General features: G+C 38.3%; 1 protein-coding gene across 1 annotated transcript in view; it reads left to right on the forward strand.

Moving 5' to 3' along the window:
- Positions 1–9,607, forward strand: part of TRIM67 (tripartite motif containing 67) — a 32,164-nt gene extending 22,557 nt beyond the window's left edge. The window contains exons 5-11 of the mRNA XM_029284701.1: positions 325–435; positions 826–985; positions 3,048–3,205; positions 3,704–3,842; positions 5,093–5,396; positions 7,777–7,939; positions 9,542–9,607. Coding sequence (XP_029140534.1) covers positions 325–435; positions 826–985; positions 3,048–3,205; positions 3,704–3,842; positions 5,093–5,396; positions 7,777–7,939; positions 9,542–9,607 — 1,101 coding nt within the window. The remainder of the gene's footprint in view (positions 1–324; positions 436–825; positions 986–3,047; positions 3,206–3,703; positions 3,843–5,092; positions 5,397–7,776; positions 7,940–9,541) is intronic.
- Positions 9,608–13,266: the final 3,659 nt, after the last annotated feature.

A 13,266-nucleotide genomic window follows, 5' to 3' on the forward strand; every position in this document is an offset into this window, starting at 1 on the left:
GGCCTAGGGAGGATTTTTAAACTGGGTTTTTTAGAAATTTTAATTATCACAACATAAAAATTTTGGTTTTAATTTGGTTTTATTCGGTGGGGTGTGTGGGTCTTTCTTTGTTTTAATAATGTTGTGAGCCGCCCTGAGTCCTTCGGGAGAAGGGCGGGATATAAATTGAAATAATAAATAAATAAATAAATAAATATCAATATGTTTATCTAAGCAAATATTATTCCATCAAATTCTTTTCCCTTCTGCTATGGTAGTGTTTCCCAAAATATTTCTTCAGTTCAGTGAATGCTGGAGAGATCAACAGGCATTTTCCCTCCCTAGGTTGTATGGGACCAGATAAACCACTGCACTCTAAAACTGCGACAGTCCACAGGACTTATGGAATATTGTCTAGAAGTAATCAAAGAAAATGATCCTTCTGGTTTCTTACAGGTAAGTTATCATTTGTCTTAGGGATAAATAACCAATCTCTAATTTGGCAGTGATAAATGCTGTCATACCAGCCTCATATATATTTTTATATAGCTTATTCTATCCAATTCAGTGACAAAGATGGAAACATGGAGAAAGGTGGATTCTTGTAAGCCTCATTTGAAATTGATTAGTTTATTGACATATTAGCGTTCACTATGCATCCCACCTTCAGAAGCTAGCTGAAAATATTTGCTACTTGATTTAAATGTCTTCAGACCTAAATCTCCCAAAATTGACTCACCTGCTTCAGGGGGCCCATTCTTTGACCTACTGGGATCGTTTGCCTTCCAGTTGATGAACTGATTCTTCAATAGCTTTGTCTAGTCTGCAAAACGTGTTCTTTTTCAGATTTCAGATGCTTTAATCAAACGTGTTCAAGTATCTCAGGAGCAGTGGGTCAAAGGAGCCCTGGAACCAAAAGTATCTGCTGAATTCGATCTGACATTGGACAGTGAACCATTGCTGCAGTCAATCCATCAGCTGGACTTCATTCAGATGAAATGTAGGGGTGAGCTTTTGTAGGCTAATTTCCCTTTCCTTTTGTATGGGATTGCAAAGAATAGCTGTGAAAGGGAGAGTCATTCTAATCTCGACCAAGGGCTCAATTCTCCAGATGAAAGTCACTTTTTAGATGTTGAATAATTTCCATTTCTATTTCCATGATTCCAAGAAGCACAAGTAACAACCTCAATCAATGCTGGATATCTTAGTTAATGTTTGATACTTTCTATTTGCAGGTAGAAAAGCTTCAGTTGGGAACTAATATACTTTAAAAAAATAAAAAATGCTAACTAAGTTATAATTTTCTCAAACTCTAAAGCTTTTCTTTGTAGAAGAGCATATAAATACAAGGCAGTTACACATGAAGACCATCATGTTTACTCATGTTCTTAGGCAGCATGATAGGGGTAGACAAACCAATGATTCTAGGTGTTTTGGGTAACAATTTACCAAATCTCTTGCCAAGGATCAAGCAGTTTGGATTGGATGGATGTAGACTTCAAAACTGCTACTTATAAGAGCCCATTTTCTGAACTGTGATGTTTTTCTGTCTTTTGTACTTCAGTTATATAGTAGTTTTCTGAATGGACAGTTGATAAGCTCTCGTTGGATCAAAGTAAGAATAACTTTAACCATCAGTGGATTGGCAGTTTTTCTGCCCATTTTTACTTTTGTGGGTCTGGTTACAGCTGGGAAAACAGTAGGAAAACAGCACATTTCCTCAATTCCCAGCCTTCCCAGCCCTGGCTCTTAAAATGTCAGTAATCTGGAAAAAAATATGCTTAATGTTTTCAATATATGCTTTCTGCTCTGGACAACTGTGCAATTAAAAATATACACCAGGTTAGTTGAAGAGCTGTGCAGAGCTTTGTAGAAGGTTCCAAGAACATTATCAAAGGAAGAGGTATATGATAAAGAGACAGACTAAAATTGCTTTGGCCTTGAGAAAATGTAGATGAGTGAGAAAAGTATGAAGTAAAGCGTGCTAATAATATATAGTAGTTTCAGCTTTAAACAAAATTAAATGTCAGAACAAAATTGAAGCAAAGCCATTTGCATGTGTGCTAAAGAACAACTCTTATGATCTAAGAATCATCATCTACTCCTATTCTAACATTATTGTGTGATACAGATCATATGGAACAGCAATTCATTTTACAACAGTCAGAAGCCTGGGAAATTAATGTGCTTGCAATGTAAAAAATGATTTACTAAAAATGATGTTAAATGTATTACTTACTGCTGCTTTTTTCCTTTTCCTTTTTAAAACTTAATAGCTATTGCAGGGACCTTGATACAGGAAAAAGGGAAAATCATTAAAATTTAGTGCACAGTGAGAAGAATTTTAATATGAGTTCATAGAGAGATTATCCGGCTCATAGCATGAAATAAGATATTTCAAGTTTTTAGCAGTTCGTTTCATTTTTTGCAATTTTCAAGAAGCCTTAAAAATGCAACCAAACAATGGGACTTTTTCAGGAAGAGGCTTTCCCTCACAGCAGTTGCTCCATGGATTTTGCAAATGACCAAACAAAGGCCCTCACCCATAGAAAGTATAGGAAGCCTCTTCTGACTAGTCAGAAGCCTCTTCTGAGCAGCTTCTTAAAAAATACAACTCCCATTCACAGGCCAATTGAATCCACTGACAGGTGGACTACTTAAAGAACAGCACTGAACATAAACCAAAACTATTGTCTAGCTCAGCGTTTCTCGACCTTGACAATTTTTAGATGTGTGGCTGTCCTCAGCGAATTGAAATCCACACAAAACTTAAAGTTGTCAAGAAACACTGAGCTAGCTGAGTCATCGTAGGCCAACATGAAGTTTTCAAGGTGGCATGATGGTAACTTTCTCAATGTTTGATTGCTCAGCTCTTTCCATATTAGTTTAAGGGGAACATGAGGTAGTCGTGATGAGATTGCAAGTGTCAGGATGGCCATTTCAGAACTCAAGCCGCAAGTTGGTTGGTCTAAGGGGGTCAATTATGATTTCTTGTTACATGAATGTTGTGTGGCTCACTATATGCCCAGCCCAAAAGGTAAGGGCAGAGTTGCACTAATTGTGCTTAGTTCCTCTTTCAGTACCCCCAGTCCCACTCCTGCAGCTGGAGAAATGCTGTACTCGAAACAACAGTGTGACACTTGCCTGGCGGATGCCGCCTTTTAGCCACAACCCAGTGGAGGGATACATCTTGGAGCTTGATGATGGAGATGGTGGCCAGTTTCGAGTGAGATTTTGTTCCTCTTTTATTTATATTTGGCTTTCTTGGGCAAATGCTGGTGTGCATGCCCTATGATGGGCATGTTTAGTATTAGAAATGGGAATCCAATGCTTCTTCCTGTTGCAGAAGAATTCCAGACAAGATCAGAAGGGAGGGATGGAGGATCCTAAATTAAAGGATCCCTCTGCAAGTCTTGGCCAATGCAACTGTTACGGTTTTTGTGCATGCTGCTCCAATCTGGAGCCTTTTCATTTTCCCCTTACATGCCTATACTTTGACAGCCCTTACTGGATCTAGCCAGACAACAACGAATCTCTCTTCTTAGAAAATAATTGCTTTAAAAAAAATGAAATCATACCCTTCAAGGCTTTTCTAATTATGCATAACTTTTTAGTATCATTTCTTCATAACTGGTGTTCATGTTGCTCTGTCTCGCAGTGATCATTGTTCAAAAGCAATTGAAGGTCTTTTTGATGGACATCTGTATTTCTTTTTGTTCTTTAGGAAGTGTATGTGGGCAAGGAAACCTTGTGTACAATTGATGGTCTTCATTTCAACAGTACCTACAATGCAAGAGTGAAAGCCTTTAATTCATCTGGGGTAGGCCCTTATAGCAAGACTGTTGTTTTACAAACTTCTGATGGTGAGTCTCTAAAAAAAAAAATACTTACCCTTCCTGAAATTTCTTTATATTTGGAATCAGTTGAACTTTAAGAATTAGTACTTCCTACAAAAGTAGCTTTGAGTTTCTAGATCAGGCTTCTGAAATTAACAGTGAGGAATAAGTATCTGAATCATTTAACACCAACTCTCTTTAACATATATATGTTTCCTTCTTGAACATCCTATACAATGAGAATATACTGGATTTTTCAGATTTTGTTGGTTTCCAGAGTATTTCAGGTCAAAAGCAATTCCTTTTCTCATAACATTGAAAAGAATCCCAGTTTCAGATAGAATTCAGTTCTATCTGAACAAGCTTGATTACGTTTGGGATAATGTATATCATAATGCACAAGTGTTTTTGGCACTTTCCATGTCAGAATCTGTCAAGTCTTGAAAACATTTCAGAATTTGCCAGGTTTTCTAATGGATTCTGAGTAGGTAGATAGATGATGATGATAGAAAGACAGGCAGGCAGGCAGGTGGGCAGGCAGGCAGACATTCTACAAGAACTGCAAATGTTTTTAAAGTTAATATGGCTGATAATAATGATCCTGATTGAGCTTCAGTGTATCTGAAGTTCCTACCTCCATTTTATTCCAATGAGGAATTGCAGAATTTAATTACCTTTCAACTCACTACAAGGAAATTATCTTCCATAACTTCTTACAAAATATGCATGTGAATTTAAGCTTCAATTCCATATAATAAAACTTAAAATTAATATTGATTAATGATACTTAACCTTTATGAATCATAAAACATTCTTCTCATCTCCTCTCCCATTGGGAAAATTTGGTTTAGTGATGTAAATTGAAGTCATATAGGGAAATCTACAGAAGAATGGTGACAAATGGAACTTTTAATTCTTAGATATTATAGAGAGCATGTAGAATTTTGAGATCATGTTTTTAACAAGATCATGCAGCTGATGATAATCTGTAAATGATGTCACTAATTCCTAATTCCTAAATTTTTGAACCCCCAAATATGCATGTTATCATATTTTATTTTCATATTATGGTAGTGGCTATGTGGTAATAATCTCAACACTTTAAAAAGTTGATTAAGGTAAGCTGTCTATATGGGTTCCTAGATTTCAAAGAACTGTATCCTGAATCATAATTAATCTTCATTTATTACTACAGTGCTAATGCTCATCACAATCCAGTTAGTTGTTACATTGTTCTAATCTGTATATCCTCCTTTTTTTCTTTTTTTTTAAAATAGTGGCTTGGTTTACATTTGATCCCTGTTCAGCCCACAGAGACATAGTCCTTTCAAATGACAACCAGACTGCTACCTGCAGTAGCTATGATGATCGTGTGATTCTGGGCACTGCAGCTTTCTCAAAGGGAGTCCACTATTGGGAGCTGCATGTGGACCGTTACGATAACCATCCAGATCCAGCCTTTGGGGTTGCTAGAATCAATGTGGTCAAAGACATGATGCTGGGGAAGGATGACAAAGCCTGGGCTATGTACGTTGATAACAATCGCAGTTGGTTCATGCATTGCAACTCTCACACTAATCGGTAAGCATTCAAGAATCTGCTTTCTGGCTTAAACCAGGTTTCCTTCTTGTTCTTCAAAAGCTGTGCAGTGAATGTTCTGCCACCCCATCATTTCAGAAACATTTAACCTATATCCCAATCCCTGCCAATGTAGCTCATAAATCTATGTTATCATTACATAACTGTTTTGACATTTGTCAGCGTTATGCTTATGGACCAAATCTGATGTGGCATTTAGCAGATTCTTGGTTTTAACCTGGGCCTGCTCCCCTCACTTATAATGCAAAAGACTGAAGAGGCAAAATAGCAAAAAGGCATTTAAATGAAGTTTGCTAAATCAATCAAAGTGTTAGCTTTATGCATTCTCTCTTTTCTTACTGTTCTTTATATATATATATATAAAGAACAGTATACATATATATATGCCTGCTTCTGAATCTGTCTCCTATTTTTAACTTCTTCATGTCAAATGACTCATTCATTTTGTAAATGGCTTCTGCTTTGCTTCCAAGAATTTAAAGCAGAATATATACCACAACCTCCTCTAACTCCCCCCCAAACACAATAGGTTAGTTAGGTGACTTTAAGATAACAAATGAGAACTAACCATAGTCACTTCTATGGCTTCTGTGTGTAGACCTGAATCTAGATGTGGCCATGAATCTATACTAAACTACTGTGTGGAATTTTCCCAAATTTATTCAGAGTTGTTTTAAAATATAAGTCGGTGAAGTAACAGTGAACTGTTCATCATTATATTAGGGAGGGCTTAATGGTCATTTATCTAAACGGAGGAAATAAGGAATTAAGAAATAAGCATGTCTGTGGATTAAAAATGAAAGTGTTCTCTAATCTAATTGAAACCTTACAGCAATTATGTAAATTGTAAGTTAGTATTTCTCCTCAATACTGCAGATCCTTTATGCCTTCAACCTACTGGATTCCAAATGTTTCATTTGTAAACCATTTTAGAGAATACAGGTAGTCGTTGATGAATGACCACAATTGAGCTCAAGATTTCTGTTGCTAAGTGAGACATTTGTTAAGTGATTTTTGCCCCATTTTCCTGCCACATTTGTTAAGTGAATCACTTCACTAACTTTATTAACACCATTGTTAAGTAAATTTGGTTTCCCCATTGACTTTGTTTGTCAGAAGGTTGCAAAGAGCGATCACATAACTCCGGGACACGGCAACTGTCATAAATATGAGTCAGTTGCCAAGCCTCTGAGTTTTGATCATGGGACCATGGGAATACCACAACAGTCATAAATGTGAAAAATGGTTGTAAGCCACTTTTTTCAGTGGTGTTATAACTTTGGTCACTAAACAAACTGTTGTAAGTCGAGGACTACCTGTATGTATATGTTTTACATACATATGTATATGTTTTATCCTGGTATAATTGGATAAAAAACAATGTAACATGCATATTATTTTTTAAAAAAAAAAACTTATAAATTTGCATTTCATCTAGCTACAGCTGTCCTATCTGGATTGCAAACTCCTGGCCAACGTTTTCAGACAATGAGTAAAAGCTGTTAGCTAATTTTCTATTATTTTTCTATCACTATACACAGTTTGGATGTTTTCACTAAACTTACACAACTAAATTGTTTCCTAAATTGTGATTCTTTATGGTAAAAGTAATCTTTCAACATAATTTTTTGCCAAAGCAAAAGAGAGGGTGAGTAGGTAGCAGGGGATGATCTTCTCCCCTTCTCCTCATCCTCTTGTTTATAGTTCTGTAGCCATCCCTGTGTCTTTTAGAAGCCATTGTTTCCATTCCCTTATCCCGGTTAATTTTTTTCTTAGAGCCAGGTAACTAAATAGATGAGGGAGATGATTAGATGATGGATTTGTTTTGATACCAATATTTGCAGATTTTATTGGGCCCTGGGAAATGTTCTGAGATACACCTGGCTTGTTGGGCTCCCCTTGAAGCAAAATAGAGCCAAGCTGCTGATGCATAATATTGAAAATGCAGGAGAGCCACTCTGAAACAGATCTCTGGGCAAGGCTGGGCAGGTTGTAACTATTTCAGCTTTTCAGAAATAATTCAGAACAAGGGCTAGGTTGCAAACATAGTATTTATTGGCAACTTTTTAAAGCAGCTTCAGCTTTTCTGAGGATCTCATGTTTGCATCGTGCAGCTGCCACATATCCTGAGAAAAGGCATAGCTGCTTTAAACAGGTGCAAACAGGTTCTACACACATAGGCAAATTCTTTCCTGTGCGTGTAGAGTCTAAACTACATTTTTGGAATCTAATCTGAAGCCCAGCAGAGACCCAGTGAGGAGTTACTTAGCTTCTTGCACTTCCCTAAGAGATTCCTGCATTAAGAAAATTAAAATATGCAGAGTCTGATGTCGTTAACGTCACTATTGTCTCTGTTTTTTAGGACAGAAGGAGGTGTTTCAAAAGGTGCAACTGTAGGTGTTCTTCTGGACCTCAACAAGCATTCCTTAACGTTTTACATAAATGGGCAGCAGCAGGGCCCTCCAGCGTTTGAGAACGTGGAGGGTGTTTTCATGCCCGCATTAAGTCTCAACCGAAATGTTCAGGTAAAAATTTTCTTCTATTGGATTAAGTCAGTTCAAAGTAATAGTTGAATAAATTGCACTATGTGGAGTCCTTGCTGCTTTCTGAACTTGATTGCAGACATTGCCCAACTACTCGTGTTTCCCAAAAAATAAGACAGGGTCTTATTTTTTTCTTGCCTCCAAAAGAGGCACCAGGTCTTATTTTCAGGGGGTGTCTTTTATACTCAACTCTGGCACTGACAGCCTCGCCCAGCCAGCCCACTTTTTCTGACCGAAGGAGCAGCTTCATTCTGTAGCTGTATTCCGGCCTGCATTTTGCAGTCAGGCCTTTCTGGAAGGCCTATGCAGCCAAGAACTGAGTTATGGATCCGTAGCTTGGTTCCCGGCTGCAGTGGCCTTCCGGAAAGGCCTGTGACTGAGAAATGCAGACCTGGCTGCAGAAGACGCCACAGAAGAAGTGGGCTAGTGAGAAGAGGCCTGGCTGCAAGATGATTTTTAGGTGTATGCCTCGCCCTAAAACTAGGGCTTATTTTTGGGGTAGGGCTTATATTAGGCCCACCCCAAAAATCAAGCTAGGGCTTATTTTCGGGGTAGGCCTTACTTTTGGAGAAACAGGGTAGGTAACATCATCAATGCTAGTGACTGTGGGGATTGTTCCCTATTTATATATACCGGTAGTAGCTTGACCTGCCAATGTTGCTGGGGGTGTAGTTTTCTCTGTGGGTAATTCCTTGATTAAGATATTGTTTTCTGCTGGATTGTTTTTGTGGTGTTAATCTCTGCTTATCTGAATGTTGATGGCTAAAGATGATGCGTTCTGGTCTTTTTGTTTTCTTCTTAGCTTTATTTTTTTAATTGTCTGTTTTCAATGATGTATAAATATTTATCTTTAAGTGTCTATTAATTTGCTGATTTGCCTAAATGCCAAACTTCCAGAAATTTCCTAAAGTTCCTGGATTTAGTTTGCTCTAGGCAACTAGTTTCCCAGTTAAAACTTTAGTTGAGTCTGTTCAAGTTCAGGGAACAACAAGGACTCCAGAGTTCAACCCTGACCTACATCTATTCTCTTCTATGGAAATTGCACTTTAGACAGAAAACAACAAATATAGATAGATAGCCATCAACTTACGACCATTTCTTCAATGATCACTGAAGTTACGATGGAGCTATATGAATAGTGGCTATGACTGTCCTCAGTTTTCTGGTTGTCCATGATTACAAGATTACAATCTGGGCACTTGGCAACTGATTCACACTTATGACTGATTGCAGTGCCCTGCAATACTGTGACCACCATTTGTAACTTTCCCTATTGGCTTCCCTAAGAAAGTCAATGGGAAAGCTGTCAGGGAAGAACACAAATCGCTAGTGTAGGTTTTCCCACCTGCATATCCTCTTCCAGTCCCTCTGTGCCTTGTGCTATCCCTGCCACTCACTACTCTGCGTCTACCCTGTATCACAAGTTAATGGATCCTGGGAAAGTTACTTCTATATTTTATGCTCTAAAGTCCTAGAAAAACATTCCATTTCAATGGGTTCCTGCAAAACCTGCCAGAGCTAATTATTACCTACTTTGTGCACATATTTTTAATTCTAAATTCTTGCTTTTTTCCCCTCTTGCAGGTGACTCTACACACAGGTCTGGAGGTACCTCAGACTGTAAGACCACCAAAGCTGCCAAGCAACTGAATTCCTGCTACTTATATCTCAGCTAGATTTTGTAATCTTTCTAAATAATCAGTTTTAAAATAACACACTCATAGTTGAAATCAAAATAATGATGATTAGATTTGGGGGTGTTTGCAGGGGGTCAAAATAAGCCAAGATGGCCTGTGTGACCCACTTTTTTTTACATGCATTATACACATAAAAAGGAGTGGGTTTCAAATCTGCCATTCCAGATGCCCTCTTGACTTTATTTTAGCTTACTCTGTGGATACCCCTGTTTAAATAACTCAGTGATTTCCTTCTTAGTTCTACATGCCTTTTAAACTTTTATATTATTTCAAGAGTGCTTATACCACCGAACTGCCTGTGTATTTTGGCTTTATCCTTGTGTGAAAGCTTACAATCTGCCCTCTAAAGGCAATCACATAAGTGAACTCTAATTTTTCATTTTCTTTTTACACATCAATTCTGTTTTTGTACAGCAAAAAAAGAGAAAACTCGACAGTATATAAATGCTGTTGATTACAGTGGGAGTTAATCATCTTTAATCTTCTCTGGATCACATTTTTTCTGGGCACATTTTGCTTGATCCTAATCTGTGGCTATGATATATTGACATAGAGGATTATAGCTGTATCCTTTATGGCCTAATTGCTTGAAGGAATTTCAGTATGGTAGAGATTGCTGTCCTTGTGCAGATGTTTGGACTAAGTGACATCTAGATCATTTTGATTCCAAAGATTTGGGCATGACAGAATAAAAATAGTATAGATTGGGTTCAGTAGCATAATTATCATTCCTTCTACTGTGAGTATGGATTAAACGTCTAATGCAATATATACAGTACTGAAAATCTCCAAATGTTTAATCCAGATCATTGTAGCTTTCTCTTTGAATATCTGTTCTGGTAACTCTGCCTTCAACACAAAGCTCATACTGTGCTGCTGTATTTGTGTGTGCTGACTTTGAATGCCACATTGTAATCACATAATTTTCATACAGAGCAGATGTTTAAAAGAAACCAAAGATCCATTCATATATGGGAATATAAAGCAAAGGAAGCTCAGAATCCGTATCTATTCAAAGATAACACATCATTAATGTTTTGATGAATTCTATACTCACGTTTTCCTTCTTTGCCTTGTTGTCATTCCATTTGAATTCATCTGGCAAAAGGAACTGCAGCTTGTAGTCCTATATACCAGTACTTTTACTAGTCTTTGTGGATGCAAATCTTACACTTGCAAGGTTAAGATGTGATCAAGGGTAGCTAATCTCTTTTCTTTCTGGAAAAAAGTTAAAAGTTGTTAATATATCCCTAACAGGTATCTTAGCCTTTTCACCAATTAACCAAATATTTCATTCAAAACTTGCCAATTTTAATTATTTCTCCCAAGATCTATGCCCAAAGCAGTTATTGGGAATATACTTAATGTTCAGAAATGAACAGCACTTAATCAAATAGAAAATTTAAGTACATTTGCTTTAGCTCTGTGTTCAACAGTAGTAAGTTAAAAGTTAAAAGTGTGTTTAAATATTTGTTAAAGTGTGCGGTAAAATCATTTAGCGTTTTCTTATGCCAGCCAAATGAGTCTTTGTAATGGATTTTAGCAAGCCAGCAGCCTGAGAAGGAAATATAAAATCCTTTTCTCTCTCTGAGCTGGTTTGAAATACCTTTCCTAGCATAAGTGAGAAATTAACACAAGCTGAGAAGTCTGCAATTTCTGGTTTATATTAAACCAGAGTTCCCTGTTCATCATCAAGTTAAAGCAAAGAAAAGTTATTAATTGGTTTGGTTTCCCATTTTGGAAATTAATAAGTCCATGGATCCTGTTAGCTTATTAATAATTATCCTTCAAATAATACTATTCAGATCTGTTTCTCATTATGAAGATACAAATGCACACCCTAATTTGTCAAACGGTAAATCAAATAGGAAAAAGCTTTCAGGTTGCTGAATTTGTACTATTTCAAACAGCGGGTGGGCAAAACAACCCTAAAGAAAGCTTCCCCACATAATATATTCCTCATACGCAGAAAGCCAGCAGGTCAATTAAAAAGTTGGTCTAGACCAGGGGTCGGCAACCCACGGCTCTGGAGCCGCATGCGGCTCTTTCATCCCTCTACTGCAGCTCCCAGTCCTCCTCCGCCATTTGTAGTCCCACACACACAAAAAAAGAAGTGGGACTGCCTACAAACTTCTTTTCTTTTTGGGACTGCATGCGGCGGCGGAGGAAGAAACAGAGGACTGCGGTGGACCTGGAAAGAAGGTGCCATGTGGGTCAAGGGAAGGGGTTTCTGCATCTTATACGGAGCTGGGGAAACGGGCTGGGTGGCGGGAGCTGCCAATGCCACTGCCATGAGGCTTTGCAGAGCCCCCCGAGTGGCCATGATCCCCCCTCCCCAGCCAGCCAGCCACCATCACACTCTTCTACTCCTCCTCCTCGTCCTCCGCACTCAATCAACTGCTAGCGGCTTGGGTGGCTCTGCTCCGTCCGAGTTGAAGAAAGCTGCTTTCTGTTACACCTCCGCTTTCTTCAACTTGGACGGAGCAGAGCCACCCAAGCTGCTAGCAGCTGATCGAGTGCGGAAGACGAGGAGGAGAAGAGCATGAGGCCGGCTGGTCAGGTGAGGAGTAGGTGATGGTGGCTGGCTGGCTGGGGAGGGGTGATCATGGTTGAAGAAAGCGGAGGCGCAGCAGTGGGATTGCTCGCCTTATTGAAAGCAAAAAAACTGCATGAGAAGTGATAAATGAAGGATTATTGAATTTACAAAATATTTTCTTTTAAATTTTGAAAGATTTTTGTTTTGAAACAGGTGAACAGCAAGCTAGTTATTTGTTTGTTTGTTTTTGAAGCAGTTAATCACTATCTTTAAAATTCAGGGAAGACTTAAAAATGTGGCTTATTTTATCAAATGATATATTGGAGAGAAAGAGAGAGAGAGAGTGAGAGAGAGAGAGAGAGAGAGAGAGAGAGAGAGAATGAGAGAGAGAGAGAGAGAATGAGAGAATGAGAATGAATATATGTCCTTACTGGACTTTTAGTAAAGAATGTTTAATGAAATATTTTGATGGTTTTTTAAATTAAGAGATGAGGTATGGGGATAATTATACTGTATTTAAAAATGGTAGATAAGCTTTTTACCTGTTTTTACCTGTTGGGATGAAGGAGAAAGGTTTTTTTCCCCTCTTTCTCCTGTCCTTTTCTTTTTTTCCCCCCCGCAAAGAGAGATAGAGAATAACCTGCTATAATCATGCTGGAATGAAAGGTTATGACAGCTCAGATTAGATTGCAGGATCCTCTCTATGAGTGTGGATCGTTGTGAGTCCTCTGGCTTTCAGAGGGTGATGAAGTGGGTAAGAGATGCCAAGAGAGTGACTGGAGAAAAATGAGAGAACCTGATCAAGCACAATTAAAGTTCTTAAACTTTTCTTTGTAATATTGATAAAAGTGGTGAAACATTTTTATGTCCATATTAAATTCATGAAGAGCTGGCTGGCTGGGGAGGGGGGATCATGGTTGAAGAAAGCGGAGGCGCAGCAGCAGGATTGCTCTCAAACAATAAGAGCCGTGTGCGCTGCTCGCTTGTGTGCGCCCGCCTTATTGAGAGCAATCCTGCTGCTGTGCCTTGAGTGGGGAGGACGAGCTTTGCTGCTGGGCCATGCCTAGGCTACACCC

Source organism: Protobothrops mucrosquamatus, unplaced genomic scaffold (genome assembly GCF_001527695.2).
Source record: "Protobothrops mucrosquamatus isolate PMUCROS unplaced genomic scaffold, P.Mucros_1.0 scaffold853, whole genome shotgun sequence".
Classification (NCBI taxonomy): domain Eukaryota; kingdom Metazoa; phylum Chordata; class Lepidosauria; order Squamata; family Viperidae; genus Protobothrops; species Protobothrops mucrosquamatus.